A 16,933-nucleotide genomic window follows, 5' to 3' on the forward strand; every position below is an offset into this window, starting at 1 on the left:
GCCCCTACAGGGCGTGGTCACAGCCGCTGTCAGCCTCATCACCTGTCTCTGCAAGAAGAACCCAGATGACTTCAAGACATGCATCTCCCTGGCCGTGTCTCGCCTGAGCCGGGTGGGTGTGGTATCAGCACCAGCTGCGGCGTCCCTGTCCCCTGGGCACCTCTCTGGTCCTCACTGTCCCAGAGAGGCCATCTAGCTCAGTGGTTAAGGACTCAGGCTCAGAGCTGGGTTCATCCCAGCTCCGTCACTTCCTGGCTGTGTGGCCCTAGGCAAGTGGTTTCACCCCTCTGGGCCTCGTTTGCCTTATGTGTTCAAAGGGGATTATTCCAGTGCCTGCCTCACAGCATAGCTGCTGTGAATTAATCTGTATAAAGAGCACAGGGCCGGGCACACGATGAGCACCCAGGAATTGAGGTTGCTCTCCTGTCTGTCTCCCTCTCGCCCCCCTCTCTTTCTTCTTCCTGCTTCTCCTGCTTTTCCTTCCCTCCTTTTCTGCTCCTCTCACCACCTTCGCCCCTGTCCTGGGAACATGCCCTGAGGCCTCCTGTGGGCCCAGCTCTGTGCGGGCTGACACTTGGGGACACGGATGAGTCAGACCCGAGCCTGCCCTCAAGGAGCTCCCTGTCCTGTTGAGGGGAGGGATGTACGGCAGGGCCAACTCAGGCACAGATCATCATAAAAGGGGCAGTGTGTGCAGTCGTGGAGGTAGCAAGGACATTGCAGGTCCCCCCAAAGGAGGCACTTCACCCAGCCTAGAAGTCCGGGAAGGCTTCCTGGTGGAGGTGATCCTTGCCTGAGTTGAGACTTGGAATAAATATAAATGTTTCCTGAGCAGGTCAAGAGAGGCCTGTGTTCTCAACCAAAGAGAGCACCACACCAGCTTATTCATTCGTATTTTCATTCATTCACCACACATCCGAATTCTCTCGTGGGCCAGGCTTGGTGGGGGAGACACAGACAGTGACAGCGGGGGCGGGGCACCTACTGTCATGGAGGTGGCTCAGAGCAGGATGGGGCTTGCTTCCTGGAGAAGGGGTTTTCAAGGTGGCATAGGAGTTTGCCGTGAGGAAAAAAAGTTACCTGCTCTTTTACTAATTCCCCCACCTCTTCCCTGATCCCTTCTCATGTCTGACCTTGTAGTAGGCCCGGGGACCCAGGAATGGGTCAGACCCAGTTCCTGCCCCTGGGTAGCTTCAGGTGTTGGGGGAGGGCCACAAGGAAGCACTCTCCAGGGAGCCGTGGGGTCCAGGTGCTAGTGAAGGCAGCCCAGGGCATTGTGAGGCGCAGAGCTGGAGTCGCCTTCACAGAAGGGGATCGGGTTGGCCGAGAGTTCCTGCCCACCCAACGCCAGCTTTACGTGGAAAAACCGACCAGTCGCAGATCCAGCCCGTCACTCGCTGTGTGCCCGAGGCTTCCTCACCACCCTCCCTGAGCCTCGGGTTTCTGCGCCATAAAACTGTCACGTCACAGCCACCCCTCCCCGTCCCCCCACCCATGCCTCACCCCCCTCCTCTGCCCCCAGATCGTCTCCTCGGCCTCCACCGACCTCCAGGACTACACCTACTACTTCGTCCCGGCTCCCTGGCTCTCGGTGAAGCTCCTGCGGCTGCTGCAGTGCTACCCGCCGCCAGGTACTGCCGAGCCCACTGGGGCTGGGGGCTGGGGGCCTCCGACCCCATGGCTGGGCAGGAGGTCCGGGTGCTGGGGGTCTGTGTCAGGAGTCCTCTGAGGCTGGGCTGGTGCCTCTAGCTCCTGTTCCGAGGCTGCAGTGGGGGCAGCGCTGAGCCCAGGGCCCACGCTGGGAGGCCCCGGGATGAGAATGCTGTATGAGGCTGTTGGAGACGGGTTGGGGGAGGGTGGGCAGCAGAGAGCAGGGCGTCCTCCCGGCTCAGCACAGAGAATGGGACAAATCGCTTGTTTGTTGACTCCCCTGCTGTGGGCCTGGGTCCCTGCAAAACTAGACTCACGCTCCAGCCCTGGAATGCTCCAGCCCTGGAATGTCGGGGCTGTCATTGCATCTGTTACAGATGAGGAAACCAGGGCTTGGAGAGGGGAGGGCCTTGCCCAAGGTCACCCAGCAGGTCAAGGGGCGATTCCAGGCCATGCAGTGGGAGTTAGCATAGCTCTGCTAGGGGTTTTCATGCCCTCGTTGCTCATGGTCATGACTGCCGGCGTGGACAGAGGGTACTGCAGTGAGCTGGTACTGCACCGGGGTGTCCAGGTGCCCCCAGCAGAGCTGGTGAGGGGCAGCTGTCCCTGAAATAGACACGCCGGGAAATTGAGGCTTGGAGAGAAGACATTGCCTTTCCAGGGCAGCGAAGGAAGAGCAGAGCCTGACTCCTGAATCTATGCTCTAAACCCTTTCCCTCTACCACGTGGGCCGTGGCTCCCCCTGAGCTTCTGTATCCTCGGCTGTCTGACCTCACAGAGCAGTTTTGAGGGACCCTGTGCTGAGGTGCTCAGCACACAGTAGGCGCTTGATAAACCAGTGCCCTTCGATTCAGCCAGGGTGCTAAGCACCTGCTGGGGGCCAGGGAGCTGGTGTGTAGCCCCGAATCTTCACAGCCAGCTGGGTGCGAGCGTATGTGTGTGTGTGTGTGTGCACGCACGCACACTGTAATGGAGTGTATGATGTAGGTGACACCCAAGGCCCCTCCCAGCCGGTGAAAGCCAGCGGTGAATTTTGTCATGAGGCCCTGGGGAAGCCTCGTCCCCACTCTGGGGCTCTTTTCTCATCCTGTAAGGAAGGGCATAGTTAGAACCTAAGCCCTCTTGCATCTAGAAGCCCTGCCTCAGAATTTTGGGGTGTGCCCTGGGCAAGCACCTCACCAACTCTGATCCCCTGCCCTGTGAGAAGTGCAGCCATTCCCCCACCCCACCCCCACCCAGCGCTGGGCAGGGAGGGGCTGCTCCAATTTATTTCCAAGTAAGTTTTTTTTTATTCAGTTGCACCAGGTCTTAGTTGTAGCAGTTGGGCTCCTTAGTGGCAGCATGTGGACTCCCTAGTTGCAGCAGGCGGGCTTCTTAGTTGCAGCTAGTGGGCTCCTTAGGTGTGGCATGCAAACTCTTAGTTGCGACATGCATGTGGGATCTAGTTCCCTGACCAGGGATCGAACCGGGCCCCCTGCACTGGGAGCGCAGAGTCCTAGCCACTGTGCCACCAGGGAAGTCCCATAAGTCTCTTTTAATCTCGAAGAATTCCCCCTTCATTCCATGACACTGGCCTTCACTGCAACCTTTGGTTAAGAAAAATTTTGGACATAAGGATAACTTGGGAGAACAACAGTAAAATGACCACACCCAGATGCCCCCCGACCCAGACTCAGCGGAGCTTTACCACTTTGCTGGATTTGCTCCCTTGTTCCCTCACTGTCTTGGACACCCAGTTGCTGAATTACTTGAAAGTAAGTGGCAGGGACTTCCCTGGTGGCGCAGTGGTTGAGAATCCTCCTGCCAAAGCAGGGGACACGGGTTCGAGCCCTGATCTGGGAAGATCCCACAGGCCGTGGAGCAACTAAGCCCGTGCGCCACAACTACTGAGCCTGCGCTCTAGAGCCCGCGTGCCACACTACTGAGCCCACGTGCCACAACTACTGAAGCCCGTGCGCCTAGAGCCCATGCTCCACAACAAGAGAAGCCACCACAATGAGAAGCCTGTCACTGCAACGAAGAGTAGCCCCCGCTTGCCGCAACTAGAGAAAGCCCACGTGCAGCAACAAAGACCCAACGCAGCCAAAAATAAACGCATAAAATAAATAAATTTATTAAAAAAAAAAAAGTGGCAGACATCATAACACTCCCCCTCACCCCAAAATATTTCCGCAAACGTTTCTTACAATCAAGAACACTACAAAACCACAATGCTCTTATCACACCTAAGAAGATTTAGAATAACCTTGGGGTCATCAGCTACCCAGGCAGCAAACTGCCCTAATTGTCCATAGCGTTATTTTTATGGCTTAAAAAATACAGTCTAGGACCACAAATTAACTGATTACGTCTTTGTCATTTCTTTTTTCCATCTGGAATAGTCCCACCCCCACTCCCAGTTTTTGAAGAAACGGGAGAGTTTTGGGTTGCAGTGTGTCCCATGTTTTGGATTTGGCTGATCGCTGCCTGTGTCCTTTAGCTGGTTCTCTGTCTCGTGAATTTCCCGATAGACTTGGGTACAACATTCTTTGCTAGAACACTTGACAGTTGTTCTGTCCACTTGGTGTTGCCTCACAGGTGAGGGAATGGCAGTTCCCGGGGTTTGTGTGAGCTCCTAGTCGGCAACTGTCTCAGGCACTCAGACCCCTCCTTGGGAAGAGCCGGGTTTGGGGGTGTCTCTGGGGAAGGTTCCTGCAGCTTTCTTTGCTCTGTGAGACTCCTAAAGTGCATGCGTGCTGCGGAAGGGGAAACAGGCTCCCAAGGGTGGAGCCTCTGGCCCAGCGGAGTTAGAACAGAGCAGGACGAGAGCTCAGGTCTGGAGTCATGTCCTCTGTCAGCCTCCCCTCGTCACCTGGGGACCCAGGAAGGACTTGGGGGAGTAGAGGCCCCAGCCTGAAGCTGCAGGGCCCGCACTCTTCCTCTGGAGGATGGGAGCCGTGGCGTGGCCCCTGCCCCTGGCACGTGGGCCGGGCCAACAGAGAGCTCAGCCCAGGGCGTGCCCTCTGGTTCCCCAGAGGACGCGGCCGTGAAGGGGCGGCTGGTGGAGTGTCTGGAGACCGTGCTCAACAAGGCCCAGGAGCCGCCCAAGTCCAAGAAGGTCCAGCACTCCAACGCCAAGAATGCCATCCTCTTCGAGACCATCAGCCTCATCATCCACTACGACAGGTGCCTGCCTGCTGGGGGGCAGGGAGCCTGGCCTGGGAAAGGAGCGCTGAGGGCCTGGACTCCTGGGTCTGAGAGAGGAGGGGGCCAGGGGCTGACTCCTGGGCCTGAGGGAGGAGGGGCTGGGGGCCTGGGTTCCTGGGTCCTAGGGGAGGGGGCCTGGGAATGTGACTTCTAGCTAGGAGGATGACGGAAGTGTGAAACGCTGCCCTGCCAGATTGGCACTGGGCCCCTCTTGAGGGGCAGAATTCCCGAATATCTGTATTTGGGCTGGATGCCCAAGTGTCTGGGTCCCCGGGAGTGGTCATGACTGGGACAGAGGGCAGGAGTTACGAGCTGGATCCTGAGGCGGATGTGAGCTGGATCAGCTGAGGCCCGGTCCTCCATCTCCTCATGTCATCTGGGTGTCTTCCCTGCCCCCACCCCGGTCTCTTCCTCTTTTTCCGGCAGTGAGCCCAACCTCCTGGTCCGGGCCTGTAACCAGCTGGGCCAGTTCCTGCAGCACCGGGAGACCAACCTGCGCTACCTGGCCCTGGAGAGCATGTGCACGCTGGCCAGCTCCGAGTTCTCCCACGAAGCGGTCAAGACCCACATTGACACCGTCATCAACGCCCTCAAGGTGTGACCTTTGGGAGCCTGCCCCCGGCCACACTGACCTGGCCTGTGTCTCCTCTGCTCCCTCAGAGAGGCTCGGGGGGTCAGAGGCCCTGGGGTGGCCGGCCCATGCCAGGAGGGAGCCTAGAACACACCCTACCTGCTCTCCTCCCTCAGACGGAGCGGGACGTCAGCGTGCGACAGCGGGCGGCCGACCTCCTCTATGCCATGTGCGACAGGAGCAACGCCAAGCAGATTGTGTCAGAGATGCTGCGGTACCTGGAGACGGCCGACTATGCCATCCGCGAAGAGATCGTGAGTCCTGGCAGGGGCAGGACGCCCAGACTCCTGGGTCTCCAGATCGGGCTGCGCTGAGCCCAGATGGGGTGAGTCCACACCCCGCCTCCCCGCCGTGGGCACACTCGCACGCCCGACCTCCCTCCTGGCTGGCAGGTCCTGAAGGTGGCCATCCTGGCGGAGAAGTACGCCGTGGATTACAGCTGGTACGTGGACACCATCCTCAACCTCATCCGCATCGCGGGCGACTACGTGAGCGAGGAGGTGTGGTACCGCGTGCTACAGATTGTCACCAACCGTGACGACGTCCAGGGCTACGCTGCCAAGACCGTCTTCGAGGTCAGCACCCCCGTCTCACCCCCACAGAGGGGCACCAAGGCAGAGCAAGGACAGCTGGGGCGGTGGGCCAGACGGCCCGGGCCTCCATCCTGCTTCCTCCTCCTCAGAGGGGCCTTGGCCTCTTGGGGCCTTCCAGGGACACAGGGGCCGGGCCTCCACGGGCTCATATATATGAGGGTCAGCAGGGCGTGGGGTGCCTACTGTGTAAGCCACCAGTCCCCAGGTCCCGGCAGTTTCTCACTCCCTCTGCCCCAGAAAAGAGGGCCCATTCTGCCCCGTTTTACTCCCTGTGTGAGCTCCGGCCAGTCACTTAACTGCTCTGTGCCTCACTTTCCCCATCTATAAACCCACCCACAGCAGAGCCACGAGGCTTCTGCAGCTAATAGGAGTCGAGGGCTCAGCGCTGCTCCTGGCACATGCTGAGCGCTCCTGAGTCAGGATGGTGCCACTCACCGCTGTCCCCGCCCCCCAGGCGCTCCAGGCCCCCGCCTGCCATGAGAACATGGTGAAAGTTGGCGGCTACATCCTTGGGGAGTTTGGGAACCTGATTGCTGGGGACCCTCGCTCCAGGTGAGGGGGTGAACACACACAAACTCCTGAGGGGTCTGGGGCCCTGGGGTCCACCTGCGATCCCGGGAAAGGTCCCTCTGAGGGAGGCGGCACCTCTCGTGGGGGCTTCTGGGAGAGGGTGGTGGAGCTGGCCACCTGCTGACGCGCACCCCGGGCCCCGCCCCCTGCAGCCCCCCAGTGCAGTTCTCCCTGCTGCACTCCAAGTTCCACCTGTGCAGCGTGGCCACCCGGGCCCTGCTGCTGTCCACCTACATCAAGTTCATCAACCTCTTCCCGGAGACCAAGGCCACCATCCAGGGTGTCCTGCGGGCCGGCTCCCAGCTGCGCAACGCCGATGTGGAGCTGCAGCAGCGCGCCGTCGAGTACCTCACCCTGAGCTCGGTGGCCAGCACGGACGTCCTGGTCAGAGCCCCAGCCCCCACGCGCCCCTCCTCTGCACCTCTGTCCCCGCCTCCTCCCCGGGACGCCCGTCCCTGACCTGCTGCTGCCCCCCAACCCCCCCACCCCGACCCCGCAGGCCACGGTGCTGGAGGAGATGCCACCCTTCCCTGAGCGCGAGTCGTCCATCCTGGCCAAGCTGAAACGCAAGAAAGGGCCGGGGGCCGGCAGTGCCCTGGATGACGGCCGGAGGGAGCCCAGCAGCCACGACATCAATGGGGGCGTGGAGCCCACCCCCAGCACCGTGGTGAGTCCCGTGGGGCTGGGCTGCAGGGGCTGGGCCCAGCCACGCCGTCCTCTCTTTTCACCTGTGCCTGCATTCCCTGCAGTCCACGCCCTCACCCTCCGCCGACCTCCTGGGGCTGCGGGCAGCCCCTCCCCCAGCGGCACCCCCAGCTCCCTCGGGTGCGGGCAACCTCCTGGTGGACGTATTCTCCGATGGCCCGGCCGCCCAGCCTAGCCTGGGGCCCACCCCCGAGGAGGCCTTCCTCAGGTACCGCCCGCCTTGGGCCCAGGGCTGCCCCCTTTCCATCTGCCCCCTCCCAACTCCCCCCTCCCTCCCTGTCCCTGAGCCTCTGTCCGCCCTGGCTGCTGCCTCCCCCGGCCTCCTGCCTCCCTCTGGGCCACTCTGGACTCTCGGCTGACCCTGGCCACCCTGTGTTGTCCTTTCCCATCACCATGTCTCAGCCTGCTCTTCCTTCTCTCCTTCCCTCCTCCCCCCTCCCTCTCTCTTCGCCCTCTTGCTGCCTCTCTGGGATTGGCTGCCTGCCACGCCTGTCTTCTCTTGTCTGCTCTGGGATTGGATGGCCCAGCGAGCTGGAGCCGCCTGCCCCTGAGAGCCCCATGGCTTTGCTGGCTGACCCAGCTCCAGCTGCTGAGTAAGGGGTGGCCTCAGGGGGTTGGGGGGCAGACTCCCGTGTCCCCGGGGAGGGTTAGGGCACTGGGAGCTCTCATCAAGCTCTCCTGATGAGCTGCAAGGAATTGGAAGGGAGTGAAAATCAGGGCCGTCTGATACAGGGTAGGGGGGTGCTGACGATACCTGCCAGGGTCCTATTCCCACTAGAGGCAATTGCCAGTCTGATTCTGGGGCTCTTTGGGGAATCTGGGTATATGGATTCTGGGCTTCTGTTCCTTCAGGGTTTGCAATCTCCCACCACTAGCTCTGGGCCTTTACCTCTAGCCCCCCAAGCCCCTTCCCATCTCTCTCCTTTCCCACCTGCAGCCCAGGTCCTGAGGACATTGGCCCGCCCATCCCGGAAGCAGATGAGCTGCTGAATAAGTGAGTCGTGGGTGAGGTTGGGGAGGGCAGTGGGGACAAGTGGGAAGCACAGAGCAGGAGCCAGGCGGGCACCCGTCATCTTGAGCTCCCACCGCCCCCACCCAGGTTCGTGTGCAGGAACAACGGGGTCCTGTTTGAGAACCAGCTGCTGCAGATTGGAGTCAAGTCAGAGTTCCGGCAGAACTTGGGTGCGTCCAGGGGGCGATGGGGTGAAGTCTCGGGGAGATCTTGGCTTCGGGAGGGCGTGGAAGGAACTCAGATGGAGCCCTACCTCTCCTCACCCCCCACAGGCCGCATGTATCTCTTCTATGGCAACAAGACTTCAGTGCAGTTCCAGAACTTCTCTCCCACCGTGGTCCACCCTGGAGACCTCCAGACTCATATCCTGTCGGCCTGGCTCAGCCCCCTGGCTCCAGCCCCGCCCCTCCAGGTCCACCTTCCTGGCAGCTGGGAAGGAGATGGACCCAGGTCCAGACCCCTGTTTGGCCCTCTTACTTGAAAGCCTGAGCCCATGGTACTTCTCTGAGATTTAGTGTCATCTGTAAGATGGGGTGGGCCTCTTTAACAGGACAGGAGATGACAGTGACATGTGATAGGGATGCAGGAGGTGTTACTTCTGGAATCACAGCTGCTCTGGGCCTCAGTTGGTCCCTGTCAGGCCCCTCCCGTGTCCTGACCTCGTCTTCCATCGGGCTCCACACCCATGATTCCAGTGCCTCCTGCCCCCGAAAGCCAGGCCTGGGGGTCTTGTTGCCAACCACGGCCTTCTCCTGTGTGACCTGGGCCAGTCACTTGGCCTCTCTGAGCCTTGCTATCCCTTCTGTGAAGTGTAGATCCTCCTCCTCCTTTTCACAGGCTTGTTTTGAAGATCAGTGTGGTTCGAAGACCCTGGAAGGGTGGCTGGCATAAAGGAACTGCTTGAGCAGTGTCGTCAGTCCCCTGTCCCCCTTCTCTGGGCCTCAGTTTGCACAACTTGGAAATTAGAGTGGTTAGACCCCAAAACCTGAGGACCTTTCAGTTCTTTGGTTCATTCAACATTTCCAGAGGCCTGTAGGCTCAGCTCTGTGCTGGGCAGGGCCCCGGGGAGAGAGACATGAGACCCCGTCCTTGCCAATGGGTTGTTGACACAAAGGTAGATGGTGACAACACTAACTGCCACCATTTTGGTGAACCTACCTTGTGTCACACACACTGAAAAGTACTTGTGCTGGATGATTTCATTGACTGCTGAGGACACGACGTCCATTTCGCAGATGAGGCTAAGAGAGGTTAAGTGACTTGCCCATAGTCACCGAGGTGCTAAGAGCTGGGATTCAAACCCAGGTCAGCCTTCAGAGCCACGGTGTGACCTATACCATAATGGAGGTGGCTGAGCCCACTATGGAAGGCTAGAGGAGGCACCTAGGTCAGAGGTTTGGCTTAGGAAGGACTTTGGAGCTAGGCCATGTACGATGAGCCCTGGACGGCAGCGCCGGGCCCCTGAAGGGCCGGCAGGCTGGGGTTCCAGGAAAGTTCTGAACCATCAGGTGATGATGGTCAAGTCCCTTCCCCATCACCATCCCCCCACCACGGGCCGCTCCTGTTTCTGGCTTCCTTGACCACGGGCGGGCACAGCTGGCCGTGCAGACCAAGCGGGTGGCCTCGCAGGTGGACGGTGGGGCGCAGGTACAGCAGGTGCTCAACATCGAGTGTCTGCGGGACTTCCTGACGCCCCCGCTCCTGTCCGTGCGCTTCCGGTGAGTCAGGAGGCGGGGCGCTGCCGAGTGGGCGGGGATTCCGGGGCGAGGGTGTGGTCTGACAGAGCCCTCCTTCCTCTCCCGCCAGGTACGGGGGCGCCCCCCAATCCCTCACCCTGAAGCTCCCGGTGACCATCAACAAGTTCTTCCAGCCGACAGAGATGGCGGCCCAGGACTTCTTCCAGCGTTGGAAGCAGCTGAGCCTGTGAGCCGCGGGGGGGCGGAGCCAAAGCCGCCCTCAGGGTGGGCGGGGCTGGGGCTTGCAGATCCCTGACTTGAACCTTTCCCGGCCCCCAGCCCCCAACAGGAGGCGCAGAAAATCTTCAAAGCCAACCACCCCATGGACGCGGAGGTCACTAAGGCCAAGGTGAGAGACAGGCTAGACAGGAGAGGCACCGGGGTTTAGTTTCCCAGCCCTGCCTCTCTCTCCAACTCTGGGATTTGGGGAGCAGTGGCTGCTCAACTTCTGAGCCTCTGTTTTCCCATCTGTAAAGTGGGGCCAATTTCCACTCCAAAGGGTTTGGGGGAACTGGTGTGCCACTGTCTGGGAGCTAACAGAGATCGGGCACCCTCTGACGGCTACCCCCCTTCCTCCTCAGCTCCTGGGGTTTGGCTCTGCTCTCCTGGACAATGTGGACCCCAACCCAGAGAACTTCGTGGGGGCTGGAATCATCCAGACTAAAGCCCTGCAGGTGGGCTGTCTGCTCCGGCTGGAGCCCAATGCCCAGGCTCAGGTTTGTGGCGGTCTGCGAGGCTCCCTGCTTTGTGTGCATTCTCTGCACCCGGCCCCCTCCTGCCTCACTGTGTTTTAATCGCGTGCCTCTGCTCTGTGTCCCTGTCTCCTCCCTCTCCTGTCTCCCTCCCGTCTCTCCATCCTCTGGTCTTCTTCTCCCTTTTCCCCCCTGATTCTCATATCTCCATATCCCTTCCACCCTTTGTGGCCTCTTTTTTATCTTCCATCCTTTACCTCTGTCTCCCCTGTCCCTTCTATCACCTTTCTGATCCCTTGATCCTTTTTCTCTCCTCTCGTCGTTTATCTGCCCTGCATCCCCCGGGCTCGCCATCCTCTCTGCCTACTCCCTGAGTCCCCCTGTCCCCCCAGATGTACCGGCTGACCCTGCGCACCAGCAAGGAGCCCGTCTCCCGTCACCTGTGTGAGCTGCTGGCCCAGCAGTTCTGAGCCCTGGACTCTGCCCCCGGGGATGTGGCCGGCACTGGGCAGCCGCCAGGACTGAGGCAGCCGTGGTGGATGGGGCAGCGAGGGGACCTCCGCTGGTGACAGGGAAGACCCCGGGGTCGAGGGGTGCCTAGGACCTTCCTCCAGCCTTTTGTATTTTTATTTTTGTTCATCTGCTGCTGTTTACATTCTGGGGGGTAAGGGGGAGCCCCCTCCCTCCCTTTCCCCCCCGAAGCACAGAGGGGAGAGGGGCCAGGGAAGTGGGAACCTCCTCCCCTCCCACCCCACCCTGTCGTAGCCCCTCCTGCCCCCTCCCTGTCCAGGGGCTGTGTATTATTGTGAGCGAATAAACAGAGAGACGCTAACAGCTCCATGTCCTTGTCTGTCTCTGGCGCTCACGCCCAGCGGTCAGAGGAGTGGGGTGAGGGCATGCAGAGTGTGGGTGGCTAGGCCCCGCAGCCCATGCGTGGGGCTCTGAGCAGACAGCAGCAGCAGCAACCGCCGTGGCCCCAACTGCAGGGCCACCAGTCGCCATCCTGTGCCTGGCTCCTCAGCCCCCAACACCAGGTAGCAGGCTCTCGGTACCTGGGCCCGATGGACCACCTCCTCTGCCTTCTCCTCTGGCTGCCCCGGCTCTGAAGGAAGGACAGCGAGGGCCGAGGTGACCAGTGGGGCCTGGACAACTAGGATGCCAACCTGCGGGAGCCACCCCCCATCCTGGGCCTAAGTTTGACTCCTGACAGAGGCGAGCCTTACAGCTCCAGCCAGCTGTCAGGACCTGAGAAGATCACGGACTTTCTCCCCCTCTTTCCACCCAGCCTCAGCCCCCCACTTTCCTGGGGACACTGCGTGTGCAGCCCTAGGTAATCTGCTTAGCAATACATATCATAAACACGCAGGAGATGTTTCCCAGGTGCCGGGCGCTGGGCTCCAGGGAAGACCTCCCATAACCCTTCTGAGGACCCTGCCCCACTTACAGGTGGGAAGCAGGTTGGGAGGTGGAGTCGCATAGCTAGGAAGGGACAGTCGTCTGCCCCTTCCAGGTGGAGCTTTTTACCATTTTGTTACATTCATCAGAGTCTTCGCTGGTGTGGTAGTGTCACTCTAGGTCCCTTCCTTTGTCTCTCTGGGCCTCACGGGTCGTATATGACAACTTTTTCTTCCGGACCTGGGTTCTGTGGCATCTACCACCCCTCCTCCACCCAAGACTATCGGCAAAGCGTGTACTTGCAGCACTAGAGCAGGAGTGTGTGGATGTGGGAGCCAGGCTTGTCTGGCTGAATCGTGGCTCTGCTGCTTATTAGCTGAGCCTGTTTCCTCATCCATAATATGGGAATGATGACGTAACAGGAGATAGCCCTCACCTATGAGGATGAAGTGAGTCAGTACACAGAAAAGCACTTGGCAGGACATGAGGCCTCAGTGTTAACTATTAGGATTAGCCAGGAGGTCCTGAAACCTGCAGATTGGGACCTCCCTGCCCCTCCCTTGCCTTCCTGTCAGTGTGCACTGCCCAGTCCTCACAGACAGCCACGCCCACTTCACAGCTGGCTTCTCCTACCAGTTTCCCCACCACCACCTTGTGAGAGCTGGGACTCAGTGTCCCAGCCTGTGCAAAGGGGGCGCTGTGCCCGCCGCTGACCTGGTGCAAAGTGCGTGGCGGTGACCAGGGTGTAGAAGGAGCGGAAGAGGCGCCGACGCTGCTCAGAAGACGGTTCTGAAGGGGGAAGAGGGACAGGGTAACAGAGAGCCCCTCCCCAGCCCACGCCCCTCCCGGCCCCGTCCTCCTCTCAGTCACCTTCATCCCCCGAGGGCTCCACCGTGAAGAGGCAACGTTTCAGTTCCAGGTGGAGGAGCAGCAGCCTGTGGGAAAAGAGGTGTCACGGCCAGAAGAGGGGATGAGGACCCCCAACCCACTCCCCCGTCTGAGCCCTACCCGAGGATGTCCGTGTGCAGGGGGAAGCCCGCGGGCAGCGCTCGGGATCCCAGCGGCAGGCAGGCCCGCAGCGGGTCCAGCAGTGGCTGCCACCAGCTCTCCAGAAGCTGCAGGGGGCGTGGTCAGCGAGAGAGGCGGGGCCGGTGGGTGAGGTCGGGGGGATACCAAGAGAAGGCAGTTTGGCTAGAGCAGGGGAGGAGACCACAAGGGCAGAGGGCAGAGGGGACCGTGGAAGGGGCGAGGCCTGGAAGGATGCTGTAAGAGGGAAAGAGGGGCCCAGCTGGGGGGACGGTGATAGGAGCACAGCCCGAAGGGGGCGGGGCCTAAGGGGCGGGGGCGGGGCCAAGGGCGAGTCAAGCGTAAAGAGCGCACTCGCGGGTCAGGGTGCTCAGAGAAGGGCCGGGGCTCGCGGGTAGCAGGTGAAATAGGGGAAAAGCGGGACGTAGCCCAGATTCACCTGTGCATCCAGCTGGCTGAGGGGAGGGCGCGGCCCGCAGAGCAGACACAGCTCCAAGCCCGGCAGGAGCGTCAGGGTCAGAAGCCGGTGCGGCACCTGAGGCAGCCCGTAGGGTGGGCTGGCCGGAGCTCCTTCCCTTCTCATCGCAAGCCCCGCCTCCTCCAGACAGCCTCCAGGTCCCACCCCTTGCGCCCTCCTCCGCGCCCCCACCTTCCCCCTGCCCGCCCCATCCACTCACTCACCGTGGGACTCCCGTGAGGCAGGTACACCGGGTAGTCGCGAGCGGCCTGCGGCGGCAGGGATCCCACCAGCCAGGGGAGCAGCACGGCTTCCGGCATCCCCAGTCGCCACCAGCTCTCTGTCGCTGCCACCACCCGGCCCGACACGACCAGGCTGACGAAGGCCGTTCCCGCAGCCTCCGCGAACCCAGAGAGGGCTTCCTGGGTAAGGGAGGCAGGCCGGCTGCGAGTCAGGAGACCTGAGCAGGGCCGACAGTGACTTCCCAGGTGCGTAAGGAGTGGGAAGAGACGGCCATACAGTTCAAAGCTTGCCTGGTGGCCATGCTCATGTGTCTCACCCTCCCTGGGCTTGAGTTCCTTCACCTTCACATGCAGGTACCATCCGAAGTCACAGTGTGAAATTAAACAGGTAGGGTGATTGCTACATAGCCTGACACGTCCTATTGAAGCTAATACTTGTAACAGCAGCAGCTATGGTTTATCGCGTTGTATTATATGCCAGGTAGTCGCAATCTACAACCTACTGAAGCTCAGAGAGGTCAAGTCACCTGCTGAGAGTCACAATGCTGGGAGGCAAGCCATGCCAGATGAATCCAGAGCAATATTTAAGGAAGGGGAGATAGAGATCCCCGAGGCAGAAGGAACAGGACGTGCCAGGGCAGGGAAGCTGGGAAGTTGTGGGGATTTGTGAGACTCATGAGGCTGCTGGGAGAGGGTGGACTGTGGAGTTAGTAGAGATTAGGGCGAGCAGGCTGGCGGGCGTCAGATTCCTCAGGTCCTCAACACCAGGCTGAGGGGCTGAGACCTTGTCCTGGGGGTGATGGAAAGCCACGGGAGGGCCGTGACCAGGGGAGGGGCAGGGGCAGCTCTTGGTGTAGAAAGATCCTTCCGGGGTCAAGGGGGGGTGGGGGTTGGACTAGAAGCCAAAAGGATAGGAAGAGGTTGAGGCAATGGTCCAAGGGTAAGAGGATGGGGACTGAGCCAGGGCCAGAGGGACAGTTTTAAGAGTTTACAAGGCATTCCCAATACCTGCAGCAGGGACCCCTCTGGAGGAACCACACAGTCCACACACTGGGTCAGGTCCCCGATGAGCTCTGAGTCCCCAAGGAAGCTGTCGATGAGGCGGTAACTGGCCTAGCAGATGGAAAATGAAGAAGCCTAGGACCCAGGTGGTACCCAGATCTGCTGCCTCCTCCTCAGAAAACTGGCCCTACTGGGCCTTGCTGAGGGGTGTCAGACAACCAAGCTGCCCCCTGAACCCACTGGGTCAGCCTGCCCCGGGGGCTTCTGGGAACTGTAGTTCCCAAATATCAGTAACCAGGTATCCTAACTTCCCATCCTCACGTCCTGCAGCCTCACCCTCAGCTCCTTCTTCAGTCTCTCTACGTTGCGGATATTGGTCAGCTCTTCAAGTCCCACAAGAAGAACCTAGAAGAACCATATAGGAGAGCAGGGGACCTGGGTAACTGGTTATAAGACAGGAGGGGCTGGGACTCAGACTCCTGTGTCTGCAGGAGGAGGAAACTGGGGATCTGGACTCCTTAGTCCGAGGAAGGAGGGACTGAGTTCCAGGATTCCTGGGTCCTGAGGGAGAGGGATGCTGAGAGTTCAGATTCCTGGGATTGGAAAAGAGGGTTGGGGAGTCTCACCATGGCCCCAAACACCATCTGGAGTAGTCTCTCCAGCCTCAGCTCCGAGGTGCCCTCCTCAGATGACAGAACAATGAGGGTGATGCTGTGAGAAAGGAAGATGAGAAGGAAGAATGAGTCCAGGCCAAGGAAACAAGGCAGGGAGGAGAGTAGGGTCTGCCCTTGATCCTGGATGCCAGCTACATCCATGCCCGAGCACAACCTGCTTTTCATTCAGAGAAACTCAGAGATCAGAGAGGGTAACTGACTTGTCAAAGATCCCACAGCCAGGTAAACAGCTGGCGTTGGAGACCTGGATGGCCTCGGGGTCGTCTTCAACAGGGGCTATCACCCTGGCCCTGCCCCCGCCCCCAAGCTACCCTTGGAGACCTGTCGTGGAAGCTCTTCCACACCACGGTTGTGTCCTCCGTCTTCGCAGAGCTCAGCTGCACCTCGAGATTCTGCCCAAACATGTGGACGCCATTGAGGGAGCCGATGACAGAGAATGGGAGCTGGGGAAAGATTGGGGACTTTAGACAGGAGCCCCCAAATCCCGTCCTCTATGGGAACCAATGACTCAGGTCCCCAACCCCCTCCTCTCTCTAGATCTCCTGGCCCCTCCTCTTCGGGGAACCAGGATCACTGGTCAGTTGCACCCTTGACCCTCCAAACCCAATTCTGAAACTTCCCCAGCCCCTACTCCCTTGAAGACCCAGAGTCCAAGCATCTAAACCCCTTCTATTTTGGAGATCCAGGCGCCCGGGGCCCCACCTGTTGGCGGGCGGGGGCGCCGCCACGGCTGCTCCTGCAAAACAGAGGGACCCCGCTGGATGCCGCGAGGCACAGCAGATGTACGGTGCCTTCGGTCCCCTCCTCCCCCATTTGGAACCCGCGCTTCCCAGTCCCTTCGTGGGGACAGTCAATGCCCGCCTTGGAGCATGCCGGTAGTCACACTAAGTCAGGCTGCGGTCCGAAGCTGACAGAGGGCGAGATGGGGAGCTGACTGGAAGAGGACTGGATTCCCGCCTTCTTCATCCAACTCAAACCCCCATCAACTCCTATTCCAGCACCTCCCGCAAGCCCCGTTACGCTCTCTTCCGCCCCAGCCGGAAGTCATGATACCCCTAACAAAGATGGCGGCTAATTGTATTTGCGAAGCTTCCTAGTCGCTCCTTGAAGCGGTTTGACTCTATTTAACTAAGAGAATGAAGAGCCCGACTTGAAGGTAGTGACTGCACCAAGGCGTTGCCTAGTAACCATCACGTAAACTAGTACGTTTCACATTCTAAATTGAGAAAGAGCCGTGCCACACTCAAAGATGGCGACGGTGCCGAGGCGTTGCCTAGCAACCGCTTTGGCTTGGCTTTCCGTTTTGTAGTGGCAAACACTATGCCACGCTCAACGATGGCGACAGTGCCTAGGCGTTGCCTA

The 16,933-nt window shown here is 60.0% G+C and overlaps 2 protein-coding genes across 5 annotated transcripts in view; one reads left to right on the forward strand and one right to left on the reverse strand.

Annotated features, from left to right (window-relative positions):
- The window catches only part of AP2A1 (adaptor related protein complex 2 subunit alpha 1), a 36,628-nt gene extending 25,021 nt beyond the window's left edge, over window positions 1–11,607 (forward strand). Inside the window, exons 6-23 of one of the 2 annotated variants that reach the window (XM_061173718.1) lie at window positions 11–112; window positions 1,523–1,631; window positions 4,665–4,815; window positions 5,263–5,431; window positions 5,584–5,721; window positions 5,860–6,042; window positions 6,515–6,612; window positions 6,783–7,014; window positions 7,130–7,297; window positions 7,380–7,543; window positions 8,273–8,329; window positions 8,435–8,517; window positions 8,620–8,708; window positions 9,941–10,065; window positions 10,154–10,270; window positions 10,363–10,432; window positions 10,665–10,799; window positions 11,168–11,607. In XM_061173718.1, coding sequence (XP_061029701.1) covers window positions 11–112; window positions 1,523–1,631; window positions 4,665–4,815; window positions 5,263–5,431; window positions 5,584–5,721; window positions 5,860–6,042; window positions 6,515–6,612; window positions 6,783–7,014; window positions 7,130–7,297; window positions 7,380–7,543; window positions 8,273–8,329; window positions 8,435–8,517; window positions 8,620–8,708; window positions 9,941–10,065; window positions 10,154–10,270; window positions 10,363–10,432; window positions 10,665–10,799; window positions 11,168–11,245 — 2,268 coding nt within the window. In that variant the 3' untranslated portion in view covers window positions 11,246–11,607. The remainder of the gene's footprint in view (window positions 1–10; window positions 113–1,522; window positions 1,632–4,664; window positions 4,816–5,262; window positions 5,432–5,583; window positions 5,722–5,859; window positions 6,043–6,514; window positions 6,613–6,782; window positions 7,015–7,129; window positions 7,298–7,379; window positions 7,544–8,272; window positions 8,330–8,434; window positions 8,518–8,619; window positions 8,709–9,940; window positions 10,066–10,153; window positions 10,271–10,362; window positions 10,433–10,664; window positions 10,800–11,167) is intronic. The other variant, XM_061173719.1, reaches the window with a different exon arrangement.
- On the reverse strand, window positions 11,387–16,677 carry FUZ (fuzzy planar cell polarity protein). Of its 3 annotated transcripts, XM_061173722.1 has the most exons (12): window positions 16,625–16,677; window positions 16,274–16,307; window positions 15,893–16,014; window positions 15,524–15,608; window positions 15,234–15,302; window positions 14,904–15,008; window positions 13,878–14,075; window positions 13,636–13,731; window positions 13,179–13,285; window positions 13,041–13,105; window positions 12,885–12,959; window positions 11,387–11,877 (listed from the first exon to the last, which is right to left on the reverse strand). In XM_061173722.1, exons 3-12 carry the CDS (start codon window positions 15,973–15,975, stop codon window positions 11,651–11,653), a joined length of 1,110 nt encoding a protein of 369 aa, XP_061029705.1. In that variant the 5' UTR covers window positions 15,976–16,014; window positions 16,274–16,307; window positions 16,625–16,677; the 3' UTR covers window positions 11,387–11,650. The 3 variants fall into 3 exon arrangements, with proteins under 3 accessions (XP_061029705.1, XP_061029703.1, XP_061029704.1); XM_061173720.1 differs by lacking the exon at window positions 16,625–16,677 and having other exon boundaries at window positions 16,274–16,598; XM_061173721.1 differs by lacking the exons at window positions 13,636–13,731; window positions 16,625–16,677 and having other exon boundaries at window positions 16,274–16,598.
- Between the last annotated feature and the right edge of the window lie 256 nt (window positions 16,678–16,933).

This window comes from Eubalaena glacialis, chromosome 18 (assembly GCF_028564815.1).
Source record: "Eubalaena glacialis isolate mEubGla1 chromosome 18, mEubGla1.1.hap2.+ XY, whole genome shotgun sequence".
NCBI lineage: Eukaryota > Metazoa > Chordata > Mammalia > Artiodactyla > Balaenidae > Eubalaena > Eubalaena glacialis.